Genomic DNA, 24,405 nt, shown 5'->3' with positions numbered 1-24,405 from the left:
TACATATATTCGTCTGCCTACTCATGATAGTCACAAAGTCAAAGTTCCTGTCCTTTAAATCGCTGATGTTTTTTTGAGTTTTGTTTTCCATCACCAATTTCTACACTGTCAAAGTAATTTCCTCTTCATTTCACCCAGCTGCAAAACTATTCTTTCCCCATTTCTGGCACAAATGAAAAGAATACTTAAGGGATACATCCCTCTCTGTTCACTTGTTTTATCAGTACCTGCTTTAAAAATAACCTGAAAAATACAATATATTTTCTTCCAGCACACAGTTGTTAAGGTTATAGTAGGTCACAATCAACAATGACCTCTCTAAATGGTTTCATGAGAATGGTTTACCAGTGTGCAGCTCATGGATCAATGAAACCTCTTAGTATAATTAGAGGCCTAGCATTTCTTGAAGGAATGCATATCACCTGCTGCCTTACAATCTTCTGATGAGAAATGACATAGTTGGAGCTGTTTTGATCAACATGTAAATTATATTATATCCGATGTTGTGCAATAATGTGAGCTCTCACAAGATGTGTTAGTACTAGGAGCATATGTTGAGGATAACTACAAACTATCATACTAAATTTTAGCTCAATCTCTCTAAAAATTTAGAGAATGAAGAGTCATTTTTGTATTGACTAGTTTTGATTAGCTGTAGTGTCCATCTTAAATTGGGGTGACTTAAAGAGTTATTTAATTGTAGATGTATCCAAAAATTACTTTGAGATTTTTATTAAAATCTTTCCAATAGTTCCTGAAATATTTTGCTAACAGACAGATAAGGTTGACACCGACAGGTAATGCCAAAGTTTTAAGCAAAGGTCTTGTGCAATGCGTCACAATGTGTCACACTGAATGCATGTGTTGGTGATGATGCTCAGCTATTACTACAGCACCTAATTTTATCTCTATATTGGTAAAATTGACTGAGTTATTGTTATGTGTTTCTTAGAGTCAGTTGGCTGGTAGAACAACCGTAACTTGAACTGAATTGGATGGTAATTATTTGTAGATGTACACACAATGATTAATTTCTCAAAGTTTCATTGAAATATGTCCAATACTTGATGAGTTAACAGATATTTGGAATGGAAAAATTTAAGAACAGATTTTGCATGACCTGTTACTTCTCAGAGTATGTTGTGAATGACCCTCAGCTACTACTACACCAAACTTTAGCTTTAGTTAAATTAGCCTAGCCATAGAAATTATTTTGTTTGCTAAGTTTTCTTAGTTGTGGTGGCCATCTTGAATGGTGTTAACTCCAGAGGTTACTCAATTAAAGATGTTTATCCAGTGATTATTTCTGAAGTGTTCCATTGAAGTTTGTTTAGTGATTCATCAGATATTTTGCCAATGCAACAGACAAACAAACACAAATGCATGCACACAACAGACATGGGCAAAAACATTTTTGCTGCTTTGCCTTTAGCACTGGGTAATAATTGAACGTATTCTATGACAATAAGTTGGTATGTTAAATCATGACTTTATGTCAAAATAAGTTAATATTCTTGTAATAAACTAAAACTAATTTCAGACTTTGGGCTTTCAAGGTAATAGCTATAAACTATTGACAGTTACTTTTCAGTATCATCATTCTGTCAAACAAACACAACAAGCTCAATGTCCCTCACCCAGATGTGGAGTACTGGGGCCCTACCCTGGAGCCAAGCCTGGGGCAGGGGCTCGTCAATTTGTGCCCGGTGACTGGGCCTCTGCCCATGACCTCAGCCCAAATAAACTACGTGGGTTCGCCTTCTTGTTGGGCCACCACCTGCAGGTGCCATACGGGTCGGGAGCAATGTGCAATGGGGAGCAGCCGAAGGTGGGGGTCTTGGTGCTCTCCCCCTTGCTTACCAAGGCTGGTTGTTGGGACATGGCATGTCACCTCTTTGTTTGGGAAGGAGTCTGATCCTGTGTGTGAGATGTATCATTTAGATATAGTCAGGCTCACCTCAAAACACAGTTTGGGCTCTGGAACCAATCCTCTTGAGAGGGGCTGGACTTTATTCCACTTTTTTTCCATGGTGAAAGGCGCCAGGCTGGTGTGGGCTTATTTATAGCCTCCCAGCTTGCTACCTGTGCACTGGAGTTTACTTGCACTGAGAAGGTAGCTTTCTTGTACCTTCAAGTGGGGGAATTGTACAGTTCAGAGTACCGACCCTTCCTTGAGTCTGCCCATGTGGGTAGCAACAGTTTAACTTGGAGGGGCAGGAGGAAGAGCCTGTCTGATCTGAATCTGAACTGAATTCTGTTATTGGACTTCTGTGCTCATCACGGTTTGTCCATAAAGAACACCATGTTTGAACATAAGGGTGTCTATAAGTGCACATTGCAGTAGGATATCCTAAGCCGCAGCTTGATGATAAATGTTTTGGACACTTGGGTGAAGAAAGGAATGGAGCTTTCAACTAATCACCACCTGCTGGTGAGTTAGATCAGATGGCTGAGAAAGATGTCGGACAGACCCAATAGATTCAAACATGCAGTGAAGGTTTGCTGGGAATGCTTGTCAGAAGAACCCATCAGAAAGATCTTCAACTTCCACCTCAGACAGAACTTCAACCACATCCCAGCAGAGGTAGGGGACATTGAGTGCAAGTGGGCCATGTCCCGCGCCTCAATTGTTGAGGCAACTGCCCTGAGCTGTGGCCTCAAAGGTTGTTGGTGCCTCTTGAGGTGGTCATACTCAAACCTAGTGGTGGACACCCTGGGTGAGAGAATCATTTAAGCTGAAGGAGGAGTCTTATAGTTAGTAGGACTCTGGAGGCAGCTGAGGGGTGTCAGTGGGCCAAGCAAGCGGCAACCCAGGCTGCTTCTGGGGCAAATGCTTAGGTATGGAAGGAGTTTGGTGAGGCCTGTTTGTGTCATTGTGCCATGATTTCCAGCTCTCATTGGAACAGTTTACAGCTAAATATGAAGCAGTTGGAATAAAGATCAGCACCTCCAAATCTGAGGACATGGTCCTCAGTCAGAAATGGATGGACTGCCCTTTCTAAGTTGAGAGTGAGGCGCTGCCTTAAGTGGAGGAGTTTAAATATATTTGGGTTTTGTTCACAAGCACGAGAGCATGAGTTCAACAAACAAGTCGATGAAGCATCCACAGTATTATGTACTCTGTACCAGTCTGTTTTGGTGAAGAGGGAGCAACCAAACAGTTTTATGTGGCAATAAAATGGAAAAGTAACCTTGTGAAAAAACTGAATGAAAAAAAGAAAAATTCAGCTAAACTTGTTTAGTCCTTACTTGGAGTGTTGGTTTGTTTGTTCATCTGTTAGCAAAACTAATGAACAGATTTTGATGAAATTTTCAGAAAATGTTAGGGTTGTTACAAGAAACATTTGATTAAATGTTGATGGTGATCCAGATTATGATCTGGATCAGACTATTTTTTAATGACATTTTGGCCTTGGCCGGGGTTTTTGCTGTCTGAGTGCTTCTAGTTTTCCTGTTTTATTAGTTGACCAGCTTGTTTAATTAGGTTGACTACTGATTTATTTTTCCATCAAGCTGACAAGGTTTGCATTATAGTATTATGGAATATTACAGTTTTCTGCCTTTAATAAGACAGAGTTGCTATAAATGTTGTCACTTTTTTTGTTTGTAACATTTTCTTCCAAAAATTAGAGTTTTATCTTAACTGATGGACAGAAGGTTTCTTATTGTAAACTATCTTTAAAAGAGATGGCAAACAATAAGCAAAAATAGTGAAAATACAAAAAAACAACAAAAGTAAAACATTTCAAATTTGTATGTTTCTGTTGGATGGGACTGCCTTTATGGCAAACAAAAAAGTTGACCCTGTCTCTCCACCACAAGCTTTCAAAACATGTCTGTGCTGACAACGCTACCCAGGGAAATTAAGGCATCAGTGTTGCGCTTTCCAGCCTTTTTAACAAATATTAAAGGTAGCATCTCAATAGGCTGTGACTGCTAGGAACTACTTGGTGAACATTTGTGAGGGAGAATTCAAAATGTCTCAAAACATTTGCAGGGGTTCTCAATTTCCTCACATAAGTTGCAGAGGCTTGCAGTCTTGTTGTTTGAATTTTGAAAATTATAACATTTGCACATCAAATGTTCTCTCAAAATAGTCACAGACACAGAGTTTTTGTAGATGTTTCTAACCCATTCCAATTTTGTTGCAATTCTCTCCAATCAGACTCAAGAACACTAGATGTTACACCTGCACAGGACCTCTACTTTGACAGAAAACTAGTCCAGGTCTAAAAGTCACAGATGATAAATATTTTTTGAAAATCTGGTTTCAAACACTGTCCCAAATCTGCATTTCAAAAGTGTACTCCAGTAGATTAAATCTTAAAAGTGGGGCTGCCAAAGTGGGAACAAAACAGGCCAAGGCAGGTGTGATGTGGGCGAAGGTGAGGAACAAAATAATCTGCAAGGGCCACAATACAGTTTTGCAAGCCAACATGAAAATAGGCAGTGATTTTCAAAAACTGTTTGCAAAATACGTAGTAGCATGGCTCACTGGTCAGCTGACTGCAACACTCAGGATTTAGTGAGATAAGAACAAAAATCTGCCTTTTTTCCTAACAATTTTAAGATAACCAGCTAGTCAGTTGCAGCTCAGTGAAATACTACATTAAGACAAATTTGGACCAAAATCGATGCCATTTGGACCAGGTTTTCTTGTGTTTGTTGATGGGTGTGGGACAGCAGTCCCAGGTTGTTTACAAAGTCCAGGTTGTTGACTCCAGTCCTGGGTGTTCACTGCATTCCATTCATCCTGGGGTGGCAGCGGCTCAGAAGGTAGGGTTTTTTTTCTTGTAACTGGAGGGTTGCTGGTTCGAGCCCCCGCTCTGTCTGTGTCCTTGGTCAAGACACTTCACCTGCCTTGCCTACTGGTGGTGGTCAGAGGGCTTGGTGGTGCTGGTGTAATGTCAGCCTGCCCCAGGGTAGCTACAATATAGCTTATTACCATCAGTGTGTGAATGGGTGAATTTATCATAGTATTAGTACACAGAGTTATCCCATTACATGTAGTTTATAGTTATGTCTTGCACTAGACCTCCATTCACAGTTTATCTGCAAACCTCATGAAGCCCTCAGAGCAAGACACTAGGACCTTGTGCTTTGGAAGCTGTGAGGAAGGGAGGCACATTCAGTGGGAAACTGGGCCATGACTAAAGTCTGACTTAGTATTTTCACTTATCATCTTCTTGCTGCTCCACCAAGACCATGGCTGACCCTGGCTTAGCTTATCCAAAGACATCCCAAAACCATTCAACTAATAGGAGCACTGTATCTGAGTACCAAGTTTCTCTTGCAGCTTTTTACAATATTTGGACCTTTGTTTTGAGTTTTGTTTTTTCTTTTTTTTTTTTTTCATTTGAAACAGTAGAGTGGCAGGTTTAGTTTGTCACTTTGATGATATGTACAGCCTTTTATGAGGGTATTTACCAGGAATCACACAACATCACAATAAACTAACAATGGAAGCTTGCTGTATAACATAGGAGAAAAGTATAGATAATGCGATTCTCTGAAGCTGCACAAGTTCTATACCACCACCAAGCAATGTCAAGCAAGTACAGTGAGACAGAGAGATTAGTCACTATAAAACATAAAAAGTTGTTTCGTGACTAGGGGAGAGATAACATAATAACAGGAAATACTAAAGAAAACAGCACCTTCCACCACCCTGGATATCCTGCTGATATTGACCTGCCTATCAACTGCAAAAAGCCAACAAGTCCAGAAATGATCAGCTTACTGCTGAGTTAGGATTCACACTATTTTTGTTTTCTTCTGTTTATCGTTTCCTCCATATGTTTTTATTTTTTAATCAAACTACTTTTACATACTTTGCACTATTTTAACCAATCACATATCAATATGTTTAGCTAAATTGGGAATAGTGTGCTACGATTTGGGGTTTTTATAACTTTTTCAAAACACTTACCTTTACTGAAAAATTTCCCCAGAAAAATACACTGAGATATTTTCAATTCCTTTGAAACATTGCTCTCTATAAAGACTATTCCAGCATACCTTTTTTGTCTTATGCTCCATTTACATTTTAGCTACTGTTTTGCTATTTTTAGTGTTTAGCTATGATTTTAGCTACTGTTTTGCTGCTTTTAGCTTATACCTATGATTTGCTGGTTTAAGGTTTGAATTCATTTCAATTGAATTCATTTTATTTATATAGCACCAACTCACAACAAAAGACATCTCAGGTCCCTGTACAAAAACATTCACATGCATTATAAGATGCCAATTAGTAAAAGTTATCTATCTAAGGAAGCCAGCAGATTGCATCAAATATTCACTTCATTGCAATCTTTCATCACATTGGCAACAATGGAAAGGAACACTTCTCTTTTAACAGGAAGAAACCTCCAGCAGAACCAGGCTCAGGATGAGCAGCCATCTGGGGTTTAAGAGGACAGGAAAAAGATCCAGGCAAACACAGAATGACTGGTCCAGGTGTAGTTTCTATTGGAAGAAAAACAAAGAAAACCCATGTTACAAAACCAATGATAGAAATAATTATAAATACAAACATGGAGAGTAGAGCAAATAAAGACAGCAGGTGAGTGAAGAAATGTGATCAATTTGTCCTCTAGTCTAAGCAACATAGCTAAGGGAAAGCTGAGAAAACCAACTCTAACTGTAGGATTTATCAAAAATGAAAATCTGTTGTCAAAGAAATATTTTTTTTAGTGACGGAGTTAGAATCAGCACATCAGTTTGTGTGAAGGTGTGTATAAATGTATGGCGGTGTGAGTAAATCTTAAAACCTAGACAAGAAATAAAAAGCTACAAAAAAGACAATCTATCACTGAGTCTGCCTGAGCAGAGTGGATCTCCCCTCTGAGAGAAGACGGGAGGCTTGATGTGGCAGAACACTCCAGGCTCAGGTGTAGCTCATGCCTCTAATTGCCCTTTACACAGCACCTGCAAAGAAAACCAGACAAGAACAGTCAGTACCCTGGTCGTGACAGCAGATATGTATTGTTGGTAGGGCATGATGTAAGTTCAGATTGAGAAAAAGAAAACAAAAACAGTGGCCTAATGTGTTTACTCAAAGGTGGGTTTTTTTTTTGTTGTTGTTTGGTTGGTTAGTTTTTTTTTGTTTGTTTGTTTTTTTTGCAGATCATGGGTGCAGAGTAGAAACGTTAAGGTTGAGTAGATTTTAAAATAACTTATCTGCCCAGCTGTCAGACTTGTGAAGAGCTGTGTGGTAGTTCAGGAAATGATCCAGTGATGAAGAGTGGGTGTGATGGGTGCAACCCTCACAGGCTCCACAAATTGGCACTCTGTCATCAGATCTTTGACAACTGCTGGATGAGACTCAGGCTGAAGACGCCTTGGGAACTTTTGACATTTCCTGCAGTCATTTGAGCAAACAATTTTACATTCCAGTGATAGATTAGACAGAGTATTTTCACTGATTATACAGGGCATCAGTATAAAACCTGTGCCAATGCAGTTCTTATACAACAAATTCAGCATTAACCAGATAAATAAAACAGTAATTATTGTCGCCCACCACTGAAAGAAGGCGGACAATAACAATTTTGTCTGTGTCTGAGTGTGAATGTGTGCCTGTCTATTACCAAAACATTTTATGATTCACTTGACAGATTTGAGTGAAACTTGTAAAAAGTAATCATTGGTTGAACAAATACAACTGATCACCTTTTGGAGTTAATGTAACTCAAGATGGCTGCCATAGCTAATGGCTATAATTCAATCAATTTAACACATATTTGGCTAAAATTTGATGTGGCAGTAACTAAGAGTCATCTCCAAAACATACACTGACATACATACTTGTAATATTACATGAGATTGTGAATAATAATATTTTCAAGATTTGCCCAAAACACCAACAACACCATCCCTTCTCAACATAAGATGATCTTAGTCTAAGTATCTGCCAATCTAGTCATTCTTTCAAGAAATGCTAAACATTTATCAAAGGACTCAATCATTGACATCTGGAAAGATTTTATTTTAAATATACTTGATTTAGGCAGTCTTACAATCTGGAATCTGTCTTTCTAAGATTGACACCAATTATACACACCTCAATAGCCAGAGTCTTGAATAAACATGTTTTCATCACATTGGTAAACAGTATAATTTTAGCAACCACAAAAAATGTCTATAATATATAATTTAATTTGCCCACCTTTATGGCAACAGGAGATAATAAAAAAACAAGCATTTTTACAATACAAAGCTGTCCGGTGTTATAACTTTACCTTATAGTCAAACATACAAAATAAATAAATGAATAAAAAATAATAACATAATAAAAACATAATAAAAAATGGTTTTGGTTTTGTACCTATTATTGTCAAGGTTTTGTTTAGGTCTATTTTTTGCATTTTAAAACAGCTGCAGCAGCAATATCAGCCCAGTGCTTAATATCATACAGTGCTCTGAATTTATGAAATGGAAATCTATTTCAGGTGAGAAAAGTGAGGTTCTTTCATCCATAAAACACCTTGCTGCACCCACCTACATCACCAGTCCTCATGCCATATTTCCAACACCATCTTTCTTTTATTCTCCTCCTTGTGTAACATGCTGCCCTTCCATACAATGTTTTTTGTAGGACAGGCTTCATCTCCCTCTCATTATATACAGTGATTATGGCCCTTGAGCCAATCTGATGGTTCTGTCTGATTAGCAGCATCACAACACCACTGGCCAGACACATAATATTAGAGATAAGTGGAGGAAGAGAAAACAAGGGCATGGAGAGGAGAAAAAGTTGCACACTAATACCCACTGCAAGATTCTGCAACATCTGTTATTTTTGGAGAGGATGAAAAATCTGGCACCGTGTGATGGATTATTTTATTTCTGTGTGGAACAGAGTAGATTTAATACTTTAGTTACAATTTTGTTTTGTTTTTTTTTTAACCAAGAATGGCTTATAGTGCCTTGCAAAAGTTTTTATCCCTCTTGAAAATCTTTCTATTTTGTTGCCCTACAAACTGGAATAGAAAAGGACTTTCCTTTTGATTAAAAGCAATAAGTCTACAAAAGATATAATGAAGTTAATGTGAAAAATAACTTGATTTAAATAAAACTGAAAAACGGTGCATGCAAATATAAAGATGAAAGATCCTGGGAAGGGCAACCTTTTGCATCAGTTCTTGCAGCAAATCTCTTCAGGTCCATCTTTATGGTCTTTGTCCATGCAACCTGCACTTTTTGTCCATTCTTCATGATCAAACTGCTGCAGCTGTATACATATGCACTCACCACTTTCTATTCTATTCTATTTTTTATATTATTTGAAACAAGTTTTTTCTCTCATATAACTGCAACATTCTGGAGTGTTTTTGGAGAAATATTGCTTATAATCAGAATAAAAATCCAATTAAAATTAAAGTTGTAAGCCAATAAAACAGAAAGATTATCAACAGGGACAAATACTTTTGCAACATACTGTAATTATTTTGATGGGGTCAGGAATTTGTGTATACACAGTTTTCACCTTTGTTTGCATCCAGGATGCTATTGAGTAAAATGTACCAGAGCTGGAGATGAGTTGGTTTGTATCTGGGAAGATTGTGTTCGTCTTCACCAGTGATTTTTTTTTCTCATTCACAATAAAAATTTGTCTTAAACACCACGACGTGAAACTCCTGATGCCAGTCATCGTCATAGTTTTCCAAGGTCTGAGCATTGCAGAATAAAACGTGACTGATCACCTATTAATGCATCTGAAGGCAACTGTGATTTACTTGTTCAGAACAAACGAGACAGCTTCCATTTTTCTCCACTAATAGTGTCCCTCTGAGCCATAACTCTTCTTGTTTCCAAGTGTTCAAGCATCATTACATGTCGCATCCATTTCGAAAGCAATGTCTGGTGTCTATCAGACCATTACTTGATGTGGTGAAGCTCATAAAATGAGCTGAAGGACTGAGCGCTAACTATGAATTGTATGTGCTGTGGGAGAGTCGGAAATGTGCATATCAGAAATTAGTTGGGATTTTTTGTTATTGTTCAAATGCTGCATCTGCTAATTTAGGCCTACCTTCTGTGCTGCTTGTTTTAGCTTAAGAAGCAAATTTTAACAGTTATTCAACACTTAGCATTCATTTTTTTCAATTTTATTTCAGTTTTGTTCAGTTTGTTTATCACAAAAGTAATTACTCTTGCAAAGAATGGAGGCAGATACTAAAAGCCCCAGAGCGCTGTTTGCTGAAGAACTGGTTGTTTGATGATTTAAATGCCTGTTTGGGTGCTGTAAACAAACACATTAGAAATTAAAAGCGGATAAGCACAAATCTCAAAATCGCATTTAACTCAGCTTAATGGCAAATCTGCAGCATTGTGTTAGTTTAGTAATAATTCTGTCTCTGTGAATAATGACAATGGGATTTCAGAATTGTTTTTCTTTCATGACTTTTCCTTCTTCTACGTCTCAAACACCCGTTCTGACAGATATGTATAACATCTATGCCTTTATTTCCCAAGCGTGTATTGTTCAAACATTAATATGGTGCCTTCTTCTGTTGTGTTTCTCCACAGAGAGCAAAGCTGTGTACAAGAGACAGGTGCTGTCAATCACATCCATCGCCATGGCGATCAGCCTTCTGGGAACGTTGTGCATGGCTCTCTACTGCCGCAACAAGTATGAGGATAAACACACAAAAGCACACACATACACAATACAGAGGACTTTTAATGTATATTTGCGAAGAGGCAGATTGGAACAGAGCGTCGACTCATCCTTTGGGCCTCACACAAGCAACAGTAGTTGAGCGTCCTTCTTTATTGGCTGTAATAACACTGTGCAGACCAAGTTTATTGTTGAGATTTGCGAATGCATGAACACTGCTGCAACAGGGACAACCAGATGATGACACTGGTTTTAAAGCAAGCAGGTCTAGAGCTATTTTTTCCCTTTTATTTAAGAAAGGCACAAAAAAGACAATTGCCTGCCAACAATATTGGCTTTTTTTTAATGCAAACTGGTTTGCATAAAATAATACATTTTTCCTTATTTTTAATGAGGAAACTACTGGGTGTTATTGAGCTTTATCAGCGGACTTACATTTTTTGGCACCAAACATGTCAGTACTATGTTTATATTGTGTGTGAGGAAATTTCTTGGCGTTTCTTATGAAGTTCTTTCATGTCACATGATGGACCACTACCAAAAGTCATAACATAATATTCCTAATCTACAAATTTTGATGTATAATTTGCACATTTTTTTAGATGTGGCGTGTAAGACAAACAAAAGTCATGAACAAAATAATAACTAGAGAAAAAGTATTTTCTGCACAAGTAAGTATGCTGAACTAGATTTCAAAGAGAACAATATTTTGAAGGAATTTAAGATATTTAACATATCTATATAAAGAAAATATTTGTAAATAAAGTTAAATATTTTTAAAAGTTTGAAAGTTACAAAACCCAAAGTCGGAGGACACACCTCCTAAATAAGCTGAACATTTTGATGAATGACTAAAATAGAACAATGTATGCAGAAGTAGTTTGATTGCCAAAAACATTCTGAAAAATAAGAAACTGGAAAACAATAATCAGCATTCACACGTTAAAGCTGCTTCTATGGTACCTTTAATAAATTTAGCCATAGAAGCCCTTTTCAGCGTGGGCAGAGCGAATGTTCAAGGAGACATTTTGTTAATGTAGTGAAAGCCAGTGAAACATGTTGAGACATTTTGAGGCATCAGACATCTTGAACAAAATCCCACTGCGGGTGTTTACAACAATTTGTGAAGCTCATTATTTGTATACACACATATTTTTAACTCATCATATCCTAAAGGTCAGCTCATGTGGGTCTGGCTCTGCCTCACTACTATTTTCATTCTTCTTTAGGGTTTATTTTAATATGTGTGAAGGGTACTTACTGCATGAATCATCCTATGTATATACTTCGATGTGAGAATCTCAACAAGATGGGTCAGACATCTGGTGTGTAACAGCAGTCTGTCATTCAGAGTATATGGACTGTGGAGCAGGCTGTGATAGATGGCACTGTAATTCCATAGGCTTTCCACTGTAATATAATGATGTGAGTGAGTGAGCAGCCTGACAACAAGATAATCGGATCAAGACATGATGGACAGGTGCTTTCAATGAATCCATAATTGAGTCAGGGAACTTGCTTGTTCAGTGGAGAAGATGCGATGCAGATCTCGAGGAGGGAGGAAGTGTAAATGCAAATTTGAACGACCTGAATAACGATGAAGTCAAAGGTCTTTCTCAACAGAAAAGAAACACAGAGAGGAAAAGATTTGGATGCTAATTTTGCTGAATAAAAGACAAATGGTTCTTTAATTTATTCTGTCGTCACTACCCCTTAATTTGCACTGTGTATATATTTAGCAATTGACTAATTTCTGTCCTTTTGTACTTCTGTCAACTCATATACAGTGAGTTTAATGCTCTCACTGCTGTGTTTGCATCCATCTTGCACATCTTTATAAAGTCCACCAATTACTTTGTGTCCAAGGGATTTACAGTTTGTAAACATTGGAAAACAAACCCCACAATCAATCAGAGAAATGTGCAATTTACCCTAAAAAAAGAATAAAATACTCTACATATGAAGTCCTCAGTGGATTTTCTACTTTTGTCATTTAGTTATCCATTAGTTACAGTATACATCTGAGACCTCCTCAAATGAACAAAACCATTCAACTGATTTGTCTAACCTCCAGGGTTCAAGTAGAGGTTTATATCACCAAATGCATAAAAAATGCCATACTATGCTTTTCATATTTATACAACTATGTGAAGATTAAAGGCTTCGTCATACTTCATAAATTGTCAAGAAACTGGATTGCGTTCACGTGGTTGCAAAATATTTATTTTCGCACACTCCTTTCATAGTCCACAAGACACTCTGCTCTGAACTCCCACCTCCTCCAGCATTAAAAAAAGTTCTTTTCCCACCATCTTCTCAACTCTCCTGTCTTTGTACAGAATTTTGGTTCCCTTACCGTGACCAGACGTGTTTATTAAAATGACTGAGACAGTCACTGCCATGAAGAGCCATCTGCATGGTCTTTTTAAGTTCATAGGGTTAAAGATTTACAATAAGGTTACCTATTTATATTGTAATAATGTGTTTTTCCAATATGAAAGAAGCTGTCAAAAATAAAATAGGTTTCTGACTGAATAGAGACAAGAGGTCATAATAATAATTTATACACCAGTTTTAAGACGCTGTTTATACATACAAGTCAGGCAAGCTATTTGTCAAGAGATGGGTCAGTATTGTCCTTGTAATCTAACTGCTTATTGATGGTTTATTAAGTGTTCCCAGCCTTATTAACAACTACATTATGAACAATTTATTGGCCAACAATAAGTTTATCATTCTTGTAAAATGATACATTTTTAAGATTTGTCCAAAATGGCCACATCTCTGTCATTTCTCATCATTAAGATGAGTCATGGGTAAAACTGTAATTGTTTTAGCTGTGAAATCCAGTTGTTTTTTTTCTATAACCACAACAAGATGGAAACTTAGACACTTGTTCAGTTTGCATATCAGGCAATTTTCATACAAACATAAAAAGTTTTATAAATATTATTACTATTATTTTGAAAAAACTCATCACAGGCTTATGGTTTTTGGATTTTTCAACAAGGGGAAGAAGTCGAGAAAGTTATGAATCCTAATAACCCACAAGTTTCTAACAGAAAACATCAGGGTTTTTAACAGAAATATGTCAGGTTTTGTGGTTGGGAGGAGAAGGCTTTGGACCCAAACACAGGCAGACACAGAAGGAGCTCGAAATTAAATCTAATTTATTAAATTACAACTTACAAACAATGGTGATAGCAGGAACACAAGGAGGAAGACACAAGGAAACCAGACAGTGCATTTAGCAACAACAAACCAAAGGGTATGGGAAGAAGATGAACAGGTTTTAAAGCCAGTAGGTGATTGGTAAGTGGACACAGGTGACTGATTAAAACCCGGGACAGGTCCAGATGGGTGTGGCAGGCTGACAGATACTGAGCTGAGGATAGGTGAACTATGACAGGGCACACAGAGGGCACAAGGAGCAAAACTACACAAGAACTTGATATTAAATCAAGAACAACAACAGAATCTCAGAAACATGAAACAATAAACCCAATAGAAAAGAAACTCAAAATGCCCAAATCCTGACAAAACTATTATTCCAAAGTACTGTAAAATGTCTGCAAAAGTGTTATAATCCAAAATGGATCAAAATATAATTCTATACAGCTTAAGTTTTAATTATGGGAGACATTTTATAACCATAAGAAAGGCTTTTCATAAGAGTCCTGGTTGCCTGAGGACCTGCACAGCATCTCTCCATCTCCTCTCTTTAACAGCGCTCTCTGATTAGATTAAATAGTGTGATAAGAGGCGTAATTAACTCTACTTAACAAGTGGGATCAAATGATAGCTGTTTTCCATTTATTAGGGGCAACGTGATGTGTGAAATTACATTTCTTGCAAAGTACAAAATTACTTGAGTTCTGTTTCTTACTGATTTCTTTGTTCGAATGATGCTTATAGTTGCAGGAGCTCAGATCGTTCCAGAAAGTATGCTTCAGGGAACTGACTTTGTTTTAGTAAATCCAGAATTTATTCACAGGTTTATGAAATTAACTAAATTGGTTTGAAAAGTTTTTACAATAGCAAATAAAAAAAACTTTGTGCATGAATTATAAAACTGTGAATTAATTATTTAATGAAGTACTTGATTGTCTGAATTGTTCATCTTCATTCATTCTTCATTGCCCTGAACATTAGATTATAGGTTTTGGTTTTAGTGTCATATCATTTACTATCAAAGTACATTTGTACGAGTGAATTTGAATGTGTTATGGCCAGGATGATAGTATGTTCCATTTAGATGTTATGTAACAATCTGGGACAGTGAGGCTGAGACTGGTTGGTAAATGAAGGTTACTGTATGCTGATCACAGGCTGTAAAATGACTAAATGTCTCCTATTTCATTAATAATGTTGTCACAACTTCCTCAGACTGTTGCACTCTGTATGCATTTCTGTCCGTTGCTAGCAATTTGATAATACATCACCACATCTACCTTATTATTTCAGAAATTCCACCACACTGCACAATGATGTACAACATTTCACTCAAACAAAAAGAAATTATTGTGATTTGTTTTTTTTAAAACAATTGCCATCTTTCATGATATAGTCTTTGAGAAAGATAAGACCTAGTATTTCTTGAATAAATACATATCCCCCACCTTCTTTCATGCAAGAGTTTTAAACTTTAATCATCTTATGTTAAAAAATAACAGGGTTGTGGACTGTATTGGTCAAACCTTGTAAATGATTTTATGCAAAATCCCATGCAATATTGTGGGTTATTGCGAGATGTGTTTGTGTTCAGATCAAGCGTTGGAGATGACGCTCGGCTACTACCACATCAGGTTTTTACTCTATATCTGTAAAATTTACTTACAGCCATTTTGTATTGGCTAATGCTGATTAACTGTTGTGACCATCGTTTATTGGGTTGACTCCTGATGCCAATGTGTTGTAGATGTAGATGTATTTTTGTGTTTGATAAAGTCATTTAGCTGTGGCAGCCGTCTTATATTGAGATAATTCCAAAAGTTAATTAGTTGTTAATGTGCATCCACTGATTGCTTATTGATAGCTTTGTTTAAATCTGTCTGGTGGTTGATGGGATATTTTGCTAAAAGAAAGACACAGTTGAGTGCAACAGCTAATGGCAAAGTTGTCAATACAGATCTTGTGCAATTAGTTAGTATTAGTATTAGGTATGTGTTGGGAATGAGGCTCATGTGATAACACACCAAATTGTATAGCTTAATATCTGTGAAATTGGTGAAGTTATAGTCATATTTTTGTTTGCTAACTCTGCTTAGCTGTGACAGCCTTCAGTTGTAGATTTATACCTCATGATTAGCTCTTGAGAGTTTCGTGATAATCCCCTAATTGGTTCATGAAATATTTTGCAAACAGACAGACAATCATACACACTTCTAGACATGGGCAAAAGCATTACTGTTCCTTCAGCAGAGGACAATTAAGAGCAAGAAACTTCTTTTGCAAGACATCAAACCGATTTTTGCAAAGGGTTAAGAGTAATAATGACCTCCATTATTGTGTAAAAAACTTTCTAAAAGTGCATGGTGTTGTGGGCTTCTTCTAAGGAAATCTAATTAATGTGGCACAGAGGTGCAGAGCTCAGGAGCTTACCATGAGGCTGTTTGCAAACACTTCATTACACTGCTGTCACGCAGCAGAGAGTCTCCAAGCAGGAACTGTAAACGCTTCATCCGGTGGATCTGATAATGAGCGTACCTCTGGCACAACATAATGAAGTCGTGATATGAGGGTTCGGTGCGTTTTCCTCCAGGACGCTCTAATTGCACAAGCTTGGCCAACTAGTCTCGTAATAATTAAGAGCATGTAATGTGCACTGGTCAGAACAGCAAAACCAGAGGAGCGTTTTTCACCAGAACAGAAGAAAACAGATTACACCCTTCTGCGCCACAAGGTCTAATTATTCTGCTTCTTCTAAAGCTGACCTTTTTTATCATGAGGTCAGCTTTGTGTTTGTGTAAAATTAGGGTCAAACTAATCTGTTTGTCGGTCAGTAATGTTGATGTGTTCAAATTAAATCCAACTGGTTGATAAATATGAAATTGTCCTGACTCGAAATTATTAAATGAAGTCAAGTTACATTGCATTAAATTCAAAATGGTTTTCTTTTAAGTCTTTTATTAATGGTTAGAAAAAAATATTGCAGAATGGTGTATTTAGTGGTTAACAGTAAAAGGTTTTTTAGATCCTTTTTTTCAAAATGTTCTTTCATTATCTTGTAATTTTCCTCAGACTCATTTGTTATCACATGCTGCTAAAAGTGAAAAGGCAGCTATGTTTGCATTTGTGTGTTTGACTGTACTGTTAACAAAATATCTTATAAACCAATAGATTTTAATGAGACTCAAAGAAAGTAATCATTGAATGTACAACCTATCCATCCATTTTCTTTACCCGCTTTCCGTGCTGGGTTGCGGGGGAGCTGGTGCCTATCTCTAGCGGTCATTGCGTGAGAGGCAGTGTACAACCTGGAAAGGCTGCAAGTCCATCACAAGCATACATAGAGACAAATAACCATTTATGCTCTCACTCAGTGGGAGGAAACCAGAGTGCCCAAAAAACAAAAACACACATGCACAGGGAAAACACGTAAACTCCACACAGAAAGGCCCCAGGTGGGAGGCAAACCTGCGACCTTCTTGCTCCGTGGCAACAACTCTAACTCCATCTTGATTGCCCTAGATGTACAACCCCAATTCCAAAAAAGTTGGACAATTTTGTCAAAAGTTAAAGAAAAAAAATGAATGCAATGATTTGCAAATCTCACAAAACCATTTTTTTGTTCACAATGGAACACAGTTAACATATCAAATGTTTAAACCAAGAATCTGTACTCTTTTGGGGGGAATATATTGGTAATTTTTAATTTGATGGCAGCAACTTATCTGGGTAATGTTTTTTACTTTAAGCATCCTCTCTTATTTTAACAACAGTCTGGAAGTTTTTGGATTCACCATGTCCTTGATGACTGCCACATATGATACAACATTTGGTATCAGATTGTACTGTAATGGTATTCCAGAAGTGCAAATCTGTGCCGGAGTAGACGGCAAGGTCAAATATAAACACTGGATGAAACAAGCATGACAGATAATAATTTAGCTGGCTCTGATTGCACAACTTTAGAATTGATACACACACTGGCATGCACAACATCTAATTTACTTCCATGAACACAGTGTGCTGCAAAAATGTTTTGTCTTCTTCTGCACATGCAGGATATTTCAGGGCCATAGGCTGTTCACACTGGAGTCTGATTGTGGTTGCATTTAAACTACTAGAAGCACTTGGAGAGTGGAAACCTCTGCCAGTTCAATAGTGTCATTAAAAAGAAGCCTGATCCAGATTGTTATCTGAATCATCACTAAAATTTAATCAAAATTTTTTTGGGACAACCCAGCATTTCATCAGAAAGCTCAATCAAAATATGTTCATTAGTTTGAGGTAGTCTTGCAAACAGACAAACAAACAAACCAACACTACCAAAACCAACCTCCTTGGTGGAGATAATAATGTGAATGATCACACTTTAAAATTGGATCTCATCAAAAAATCAAAACTTAGCATTAAAACCTGCTTTGTGAACATAGCTGTAGTCTAAAACTCTGGCATGAAAAGCATTGGTTGAGATGCATTGTTTTAAAGAGTCCTAGAACTTTATTTCCTATAAAATTTAACTTGTGTTTCTCTCCCTTTAGGAGGCGCAGGGAGAAGCTCCAGGCCCACTTGAAGGAGAGTCGCAGTTTGAAAAACTACACATCAAACTCCAACAATCCTCTTGAAGCCAAGATGAGGATTTCCAACACCAACCTGCAAATGCATGAGGTGACTACTGATGTTTCATTGTTCTTTTTATCTTTTTTTGCTGTTTTAAATTCTCACACATTCATAAAGTGCATATATATTGTAGGCAATTGCTCTAAAATCTTTTTACTATTCTATTTATTAAATTTTCAACATGTTAAATCATTAATGACCAACAAACAACAAATAAATACCCCCACTTCCCCCTAAAAAAACGGGAAAAAATGAATAAATTAAATAGATAAATTAAAAAATAAGAATAAAATAAGAAATTAAAGATTTACAAAATACACATACACTTCCATACACATTACATATATGAATATATATATATAAAGTTAAATCAACATACAGATCTTGAGGTTTTTATACCTAACCTAGCCCATAAAGAGGAAGTGTTACTAGAAGCAAAATATGATTCCGTGCAAGTGGCGCTTCAACGGAGTGTGTTTGCAGCCAAAATGACATCTAAATTAAACCCAGACTTTAAAATAGGTGGTCACTATCACATTCTTAGTGTAACTGGAAGTAGAGGAGTGATAAGGTGAGTATAAGAAGGCTTTTAATGCTACCAGATGATCACAATTCATTTCCATAACCACCCATAATGCAGGATGAATTCATTTTGTTCATACTGATCCTAATGATTTAGATTTCCTATATTAATTGCCCAGTAGTAGTACAAGAGGGTTAGGCAGTGCCATTCCATCCAGAGCTTTGGGCCTCTGTAAGACTTGATGGTTCGGCCTGGTTGATTTCTTTCTCTACATCAAATCCGGAATAAGACTAACTAAAAAAAGTGGAATAAGTTAAAAGGAAAAAGGTTGGAATACATTGACATAAATATAGGAGGCAATGGAAAATATTCATTTTGACGGCAATAATTCTAGTGACAACAGAAAGATTTAGGAGATACTGTTGCTTGAAATCATGTTTACTTTGTATCAGCAAAGAGAGAAATGTTTTATTACACAGATTAACCATTGTGTCAGCTGTGTACACTCCATGATAGACAAAACCCGAATTTGATATCTTGAATGACAGATTTTTGTGTGGATACTATTTTGCCTCTCTGTAACACCAAATACCTCACGTTTGCTGAGATTAAGTTAATATCCAGACATTTTACTGAATGCATCTAGGACTGTGTGACAGGTCAGACAGGAGTAGCAGGCCTTTTCACATACAAAGCTACCTTTAACTCCACACTGTTCTTAGTTAAAAATAACTTAGTAGGCGTCACTGCCTTATAGAGCTAAGCAAGCAAAAATATTCAGAGTTTGTGCTATTTGTTCTGACAGATGCCTGAGGTGCTTCATATAATAATCTTACCCATGAGATAATTTTTTCTTCAAATCCAAATTTTCTAAAAATAGAAACAGGAAAATTCCACTTCACTTTGTCAAACATTTTTTTTTGGCATTCAGTGCAAGTAAAGCCTCAAGTGAAGTTGTTGTGAAGGGGTTGTAAGCCACATTAAATATTTTCCAAGTGCCTATTGTGGCTAAACCCAATCTGATCTGATATAAATTAGGGTAAAACTGCTTCTACGTGCCTGGCTAGTAACTTTGTCAGCAGTTTGAGGTCAACATTTACATTTGATAGGATGATACAAACCATGTGGTGATGGGTTTTTTTCATAAGCAGATATATCCCTGGTTCAAAGTTTGGGGACGCATGCTTGTATTAAAGAGCTCAGTAAATACACTATATTGCCAAAAGTATTCACAAATTCCAAATCATTGAATTTGGGTGTTCTGATCACTTCCATGGGTGTATAAAATCAACCACCCAGGCATGCAGAATGTTTCTACAAACATTTGTGAATGACTGGTTCCCTCTCAGGAACTCAGTGAATTCCAGCATGGAACTGTGATAGGATGTCACCTATGCAATAAGTCCAGTCGTGAAATCTCCTCGCTACTAAATATTCCACAGTCAACTGTTAGTGGGATTATAACAAAGTGGAAGTGATTGGAAACAACAGCAACTCAGCCATGAAGTGGTAGGCCACGTAAAATCACAGAGTGGGCTCAGCAGATGCTGAGGTGCACAGTGCACAGAGGTTGCCAATGTTCTGCAAAGTCAGTATCTACAGACCTCCAAACTTCATGTGGCCTTCAGATTAGCTCAAGAGCAGTTTGTAGAGAGCTTCATGGAATGTGTTTCCATGGCAGAGCAGCTGCATCCAAGCCTTACATCACTAAGTTCAATGCAAAGCGTCAAATACAGTGGTGTAAAACACACCACCACTGGACTCTAGAGCAGTGGAGACATGTTCACTGGAGTGACAATTCATGCTTCTCTGTCTGGCAATCCAATGGACAACTCTAGGTTTGGTGGATACCAGGAGAATGGTACCTGTCTGACTGGTGGAGAGGGGATGTGGGGGTGTTTTTCAAGAGTTGGGCTCAGCCGCTTAGCTCGAGTGAAAGGAACTCTCAGCATACCAAGACATTTTGGACAATTTTATGCTCCCAAGTTTGTGGGAACAGTTTGAGGATAGTCTCTTCCTGTCCCAACATGACTGCACACCAGGGCACAAAGCAAGGTCCATAAAGACATGGATTAGCGAGTGTGGTGTGGAAGAACCTGAATATCCTGCACAGAGTCCTGACCTCAACCCGACAGAACACCTATGGGATGAATTAGAGTGAAGACTGTGAGCCTGGCCTTCTTGTCCAACATCAGTGTCTGACCTTACAAATGCACTTCTGGAAGATTGATCAAAAATTCCTACAAACACACCCTAAAACATGTGGAAAGCTTTCCAAGAAGAGTCGACGCTGTTATAGCTGGAAAGGGTGGGCCAACATCTTATTAAACTCTATGGATTAGGAATGGAATGTCACTCAAGTTCATATGCATGTAAAAGAAGGCGAGCAAATACTTCTGGCAATATAATCTATATTTAATAGGAATGGGGCCAGCTGCTTCCAAAAGGTTTTGTTGAACTCGGATGAAAAGCCGTCTGGGCCTAGGTTTTCACTGCTTTGTAAAGATTTGGCTACAGACTCAAGGTTCATTGTCGGTAGGACGGTCCAGTTCTTGACAAGATTCTGATCCAATACAGAGCAGGAATGTTAATTTCATTGAGGAAGGATTTAAGATTTAGGATTTAATCAAATCTTAAATGCTTAAATCCAGCAGGACTGAGAAACTCATCTAAAAAAATCATTATAGGCCCAATTGGGAGCATATACATTTACAAGGCCACTTTTACATTATAAATGTGCCCCAGGACAATTATAAACTTGCCAGCATGATCAGAAATGGTTTTAACATGAACATGAGGAATACCTCTATGTATGAGAATAGCAACAAAAATACATCCAGCCAAGCTCCTCTTCAGCTTGGTGGGCTTTACGTCCCTTAATCGGGTCTCTTGGAAATAAATTACATCATCAAGATGGCATAGATCGTGTAGTTTCAGATACATTGTCACATTAATCACAACACCTGTATAGCTCTGGAAAAAAGGGGTATAATAAAATTAACACGCAACCCTCCAAATTTGAAACAAACTTATGGGTCAGCATGGTGATGTGTAAAATAGCTAGGTACCAAAAGATACCAAAAAGACTTCTAGCAACTAACTTAATTATAACTGCACTGCAAGATAAGTAAATAGTCAGTTCAAACATTCTCTAACCATTAATAATGTCTAACACATGGTGTGAAAGTACATTTATATGACCATTTACATACATATACACACAGTATATAGAATAATTATTTCATGAGTTATTAAGCATGAATAAACATTGAGTATGTTGTTTTGGAAGTAATTAGCCTTTATGGGTAAAGCATTAATAAATGTGTTAATTTATAATGTATTAAGTATGAATCATACTTAATAATGTTTTCAAGTAATTAATCATTTATTAATGATTAAATAAGGCTAAATAAGGAGTAGATATTACAAAGTGCTACCATGTATTTTACTGTAAAATACTTTAAACATACTTAGAAAACCTTTTGTGAATCAAGGGTCTCCAAATTCTTTAAAAAGATACATTGTGATCAGTAATTGTTTAATATCAGAAAGAAAGAGAAAAAAAAATATCCAGAATATCTTCAAAGGAAAAAAAAGACGTTTTTTAAAGTGTTAGAATGTTTTAATCAAGAAAACAAATTTAAGTTTGTCTATCATGAAAGTCTTTGTATAGGAAACAAGCTGTTAAAATGAAAGTTGTTGAAATGGATCCATCAGTTTTCTGCTTCATATATTTTGATCATATTTGGTTGAATTGAAAGAGAAAGCAATATGTTGGATCATAAAGCTTATGGCCATTATCACTCCATGCTTGAATCATGTGCTGGATTACGCTCCATGTGATGACTCAGTGTGCTTCATTCAGTACCGGCTGAGCTGGCCTTGTGGGTAACCAGGTGGGTGAATGGTTTTAGTGAAAGTGAGTATCTTATACAGTATCTCTTTTTAATCAGATGGTGGAACTGGATAGGTGCTGAACAAATGAAGAACTGAGTTATAACCAGTTCTAAACAAATTTGTTAGTAGGATTTTATGCTTTAAAAAGTCTGTCTAATAGATTAAAGTCCTGCTTTGTTGAAATTGCTTCATAGTATGCCCTTCTAGCACACTGTAGCAAATTAAAGGCCTGGCATTCCTTAAAGAAGTGGTATATAAATAAATTTGACTTGACTTGTCTTTTATGCCAGAATTTTAGACTAAGACCATCCAATGCTGAGAAAGACTTGCAGTTGTTTTGGTCAAACCTTGAAAGTAAAATTATATGATATTGCATTATATGCTAGTGCTAGAATGTGTTGTATTTAATTTCAGCTCCTACAACATCGAATTTTTGTTCAATTTCTGAGTAATAGCTTTTTTTTGTTTTGGCTAAGGTCAGTTAGCTTTGGCAGCCATCTTCAATTGGGATGACTATGTTGTCAATGAATTACCTAACAGTTTCATTAAAATCTGTCAAGTGGTTCATGAGATATTTAGCTAGCAGACAGCGTTGAATCAGAAAGTTAATGCCAAAGCTTTTGGCAAAGATTTTGTGAAATGTGTATCTCTCAGAGTATTAGGAATGACTTTCATCTTCTACCACACCAAATTTTAACTAATAATAGACTGAATTTGTCAGTACCTTTGTACATCAGAAAATATTTATTAAATCACATAATTTTATCAATGAATTAATTAGCACATTTTAGAATGGAGTCAAAGTTAAATAAACATTTTGATTGTTTAGGTAAAAGTTTATGTCCTGACCTAAACAGCAGCAGGAAGTTTATTCTGATTTATAAGTTTCAAATCTTTTTTTCTTCACTTTTTATTAAAGGGCCTACTGTCCTTTTTGAATAATATCTTGGGGCAAGCTTTTTTTTTTAGATTATTTGTTGGCTCAGTGTACTATGAGCAGACACGTAGAGCGCCAATTTTTTGTCAATGCGCTCAGAGACCAAAGCAGAAAGTCAGAGTGAACAAAGTTACATCACTGTCATAGTGTTTGTAATTTCTTAGTGGAGTGTTAGGCTTTGTCAATCCAAACCAATTTTTTACCAGCCACTCAAATATTTTACCAGCCACTATTTTTTGTTGTGACAAAAACTAATTTCATATGATGATGATGATGGAGGTGGGTGGAAGCAGTTGTGGTGCCCTACAAGCTGAACAACACCTCTTTCTGGACACTGCATGGAAATAACTAGATTTTTCTCATTTATTTTTTTTATTTTAAACCATTAAAAGATGCATATCTGTACATAGAAAATTCAGACAAGTGAAATTTATTTCTGTGGAGTGTTTTTGAAGTATTTTTTTGTGCTTTTGTAAGTTTTTGTATGTAAGTTGTGATGTTTTTCAGACACTTGCTGCTTTTAATGCATAGATCTATTTGTGCTACCTGTTTATATTTAACAGGTAGGATATTCTGATGAAGGAAGTGATTTTTGTGGTTTTAGAAAGGTTTTCGTCGTGGATATAAATTGTTCCAATGCTA

The 24,405-nt window shown here is 36.8% G+C and overlaps 1 protein-coding gene across 2 annotated transcripts in view; it reads left to right on the top strand.

Moving 5' to 3' along the window:
- The window catches only part of LOC108245446 (pro-neuregulin-3, membrane-bound isoform), a 678,932-nt gene that overhangs the window by 621,563 nt on the left and 32,964 nt on the right, over window positions 1–24,405 (top strand). For both annotated transcript variants that reach the window (XM_037973644.1, XM_017432366.3), the window contains exons 5-6: window positions 10,531–10,633; window positions 18,328–18,454. In XM_037973644.1, coding sequence (XP_037829572.1) covers window positions 10,531–10,633; window positions 18,328–18,454 — 230 coding nt within the window. The remainder of the gene's footprint in view (window positions 1–10,530; window positions 10,634–18,327; window positions 18,455–24,405) is intronic.

This window comes from Kryptolebias marmoratus, linkage group LG22 (genome assembly GCF_001649575.2).
Source record: "Kryptolebias marmoratus isolate JLee-2015 linkage group LG22, ASM164957v2, whole genome shotgun sequence".
Taxonomy (NCBI): domain Eukaryota; kingdom Metazoa; phylum Chordata; class Actinopteri; order Cyprinodontiformes; family Rivulidae; genus Kryptolebias; species Kryptolebias marmoratus.
The sequence above is the reverse complement of the archived record's forward strand: the minus strand, read 5'-3'. Positions and strand labels throughout refer to the sequence as shown.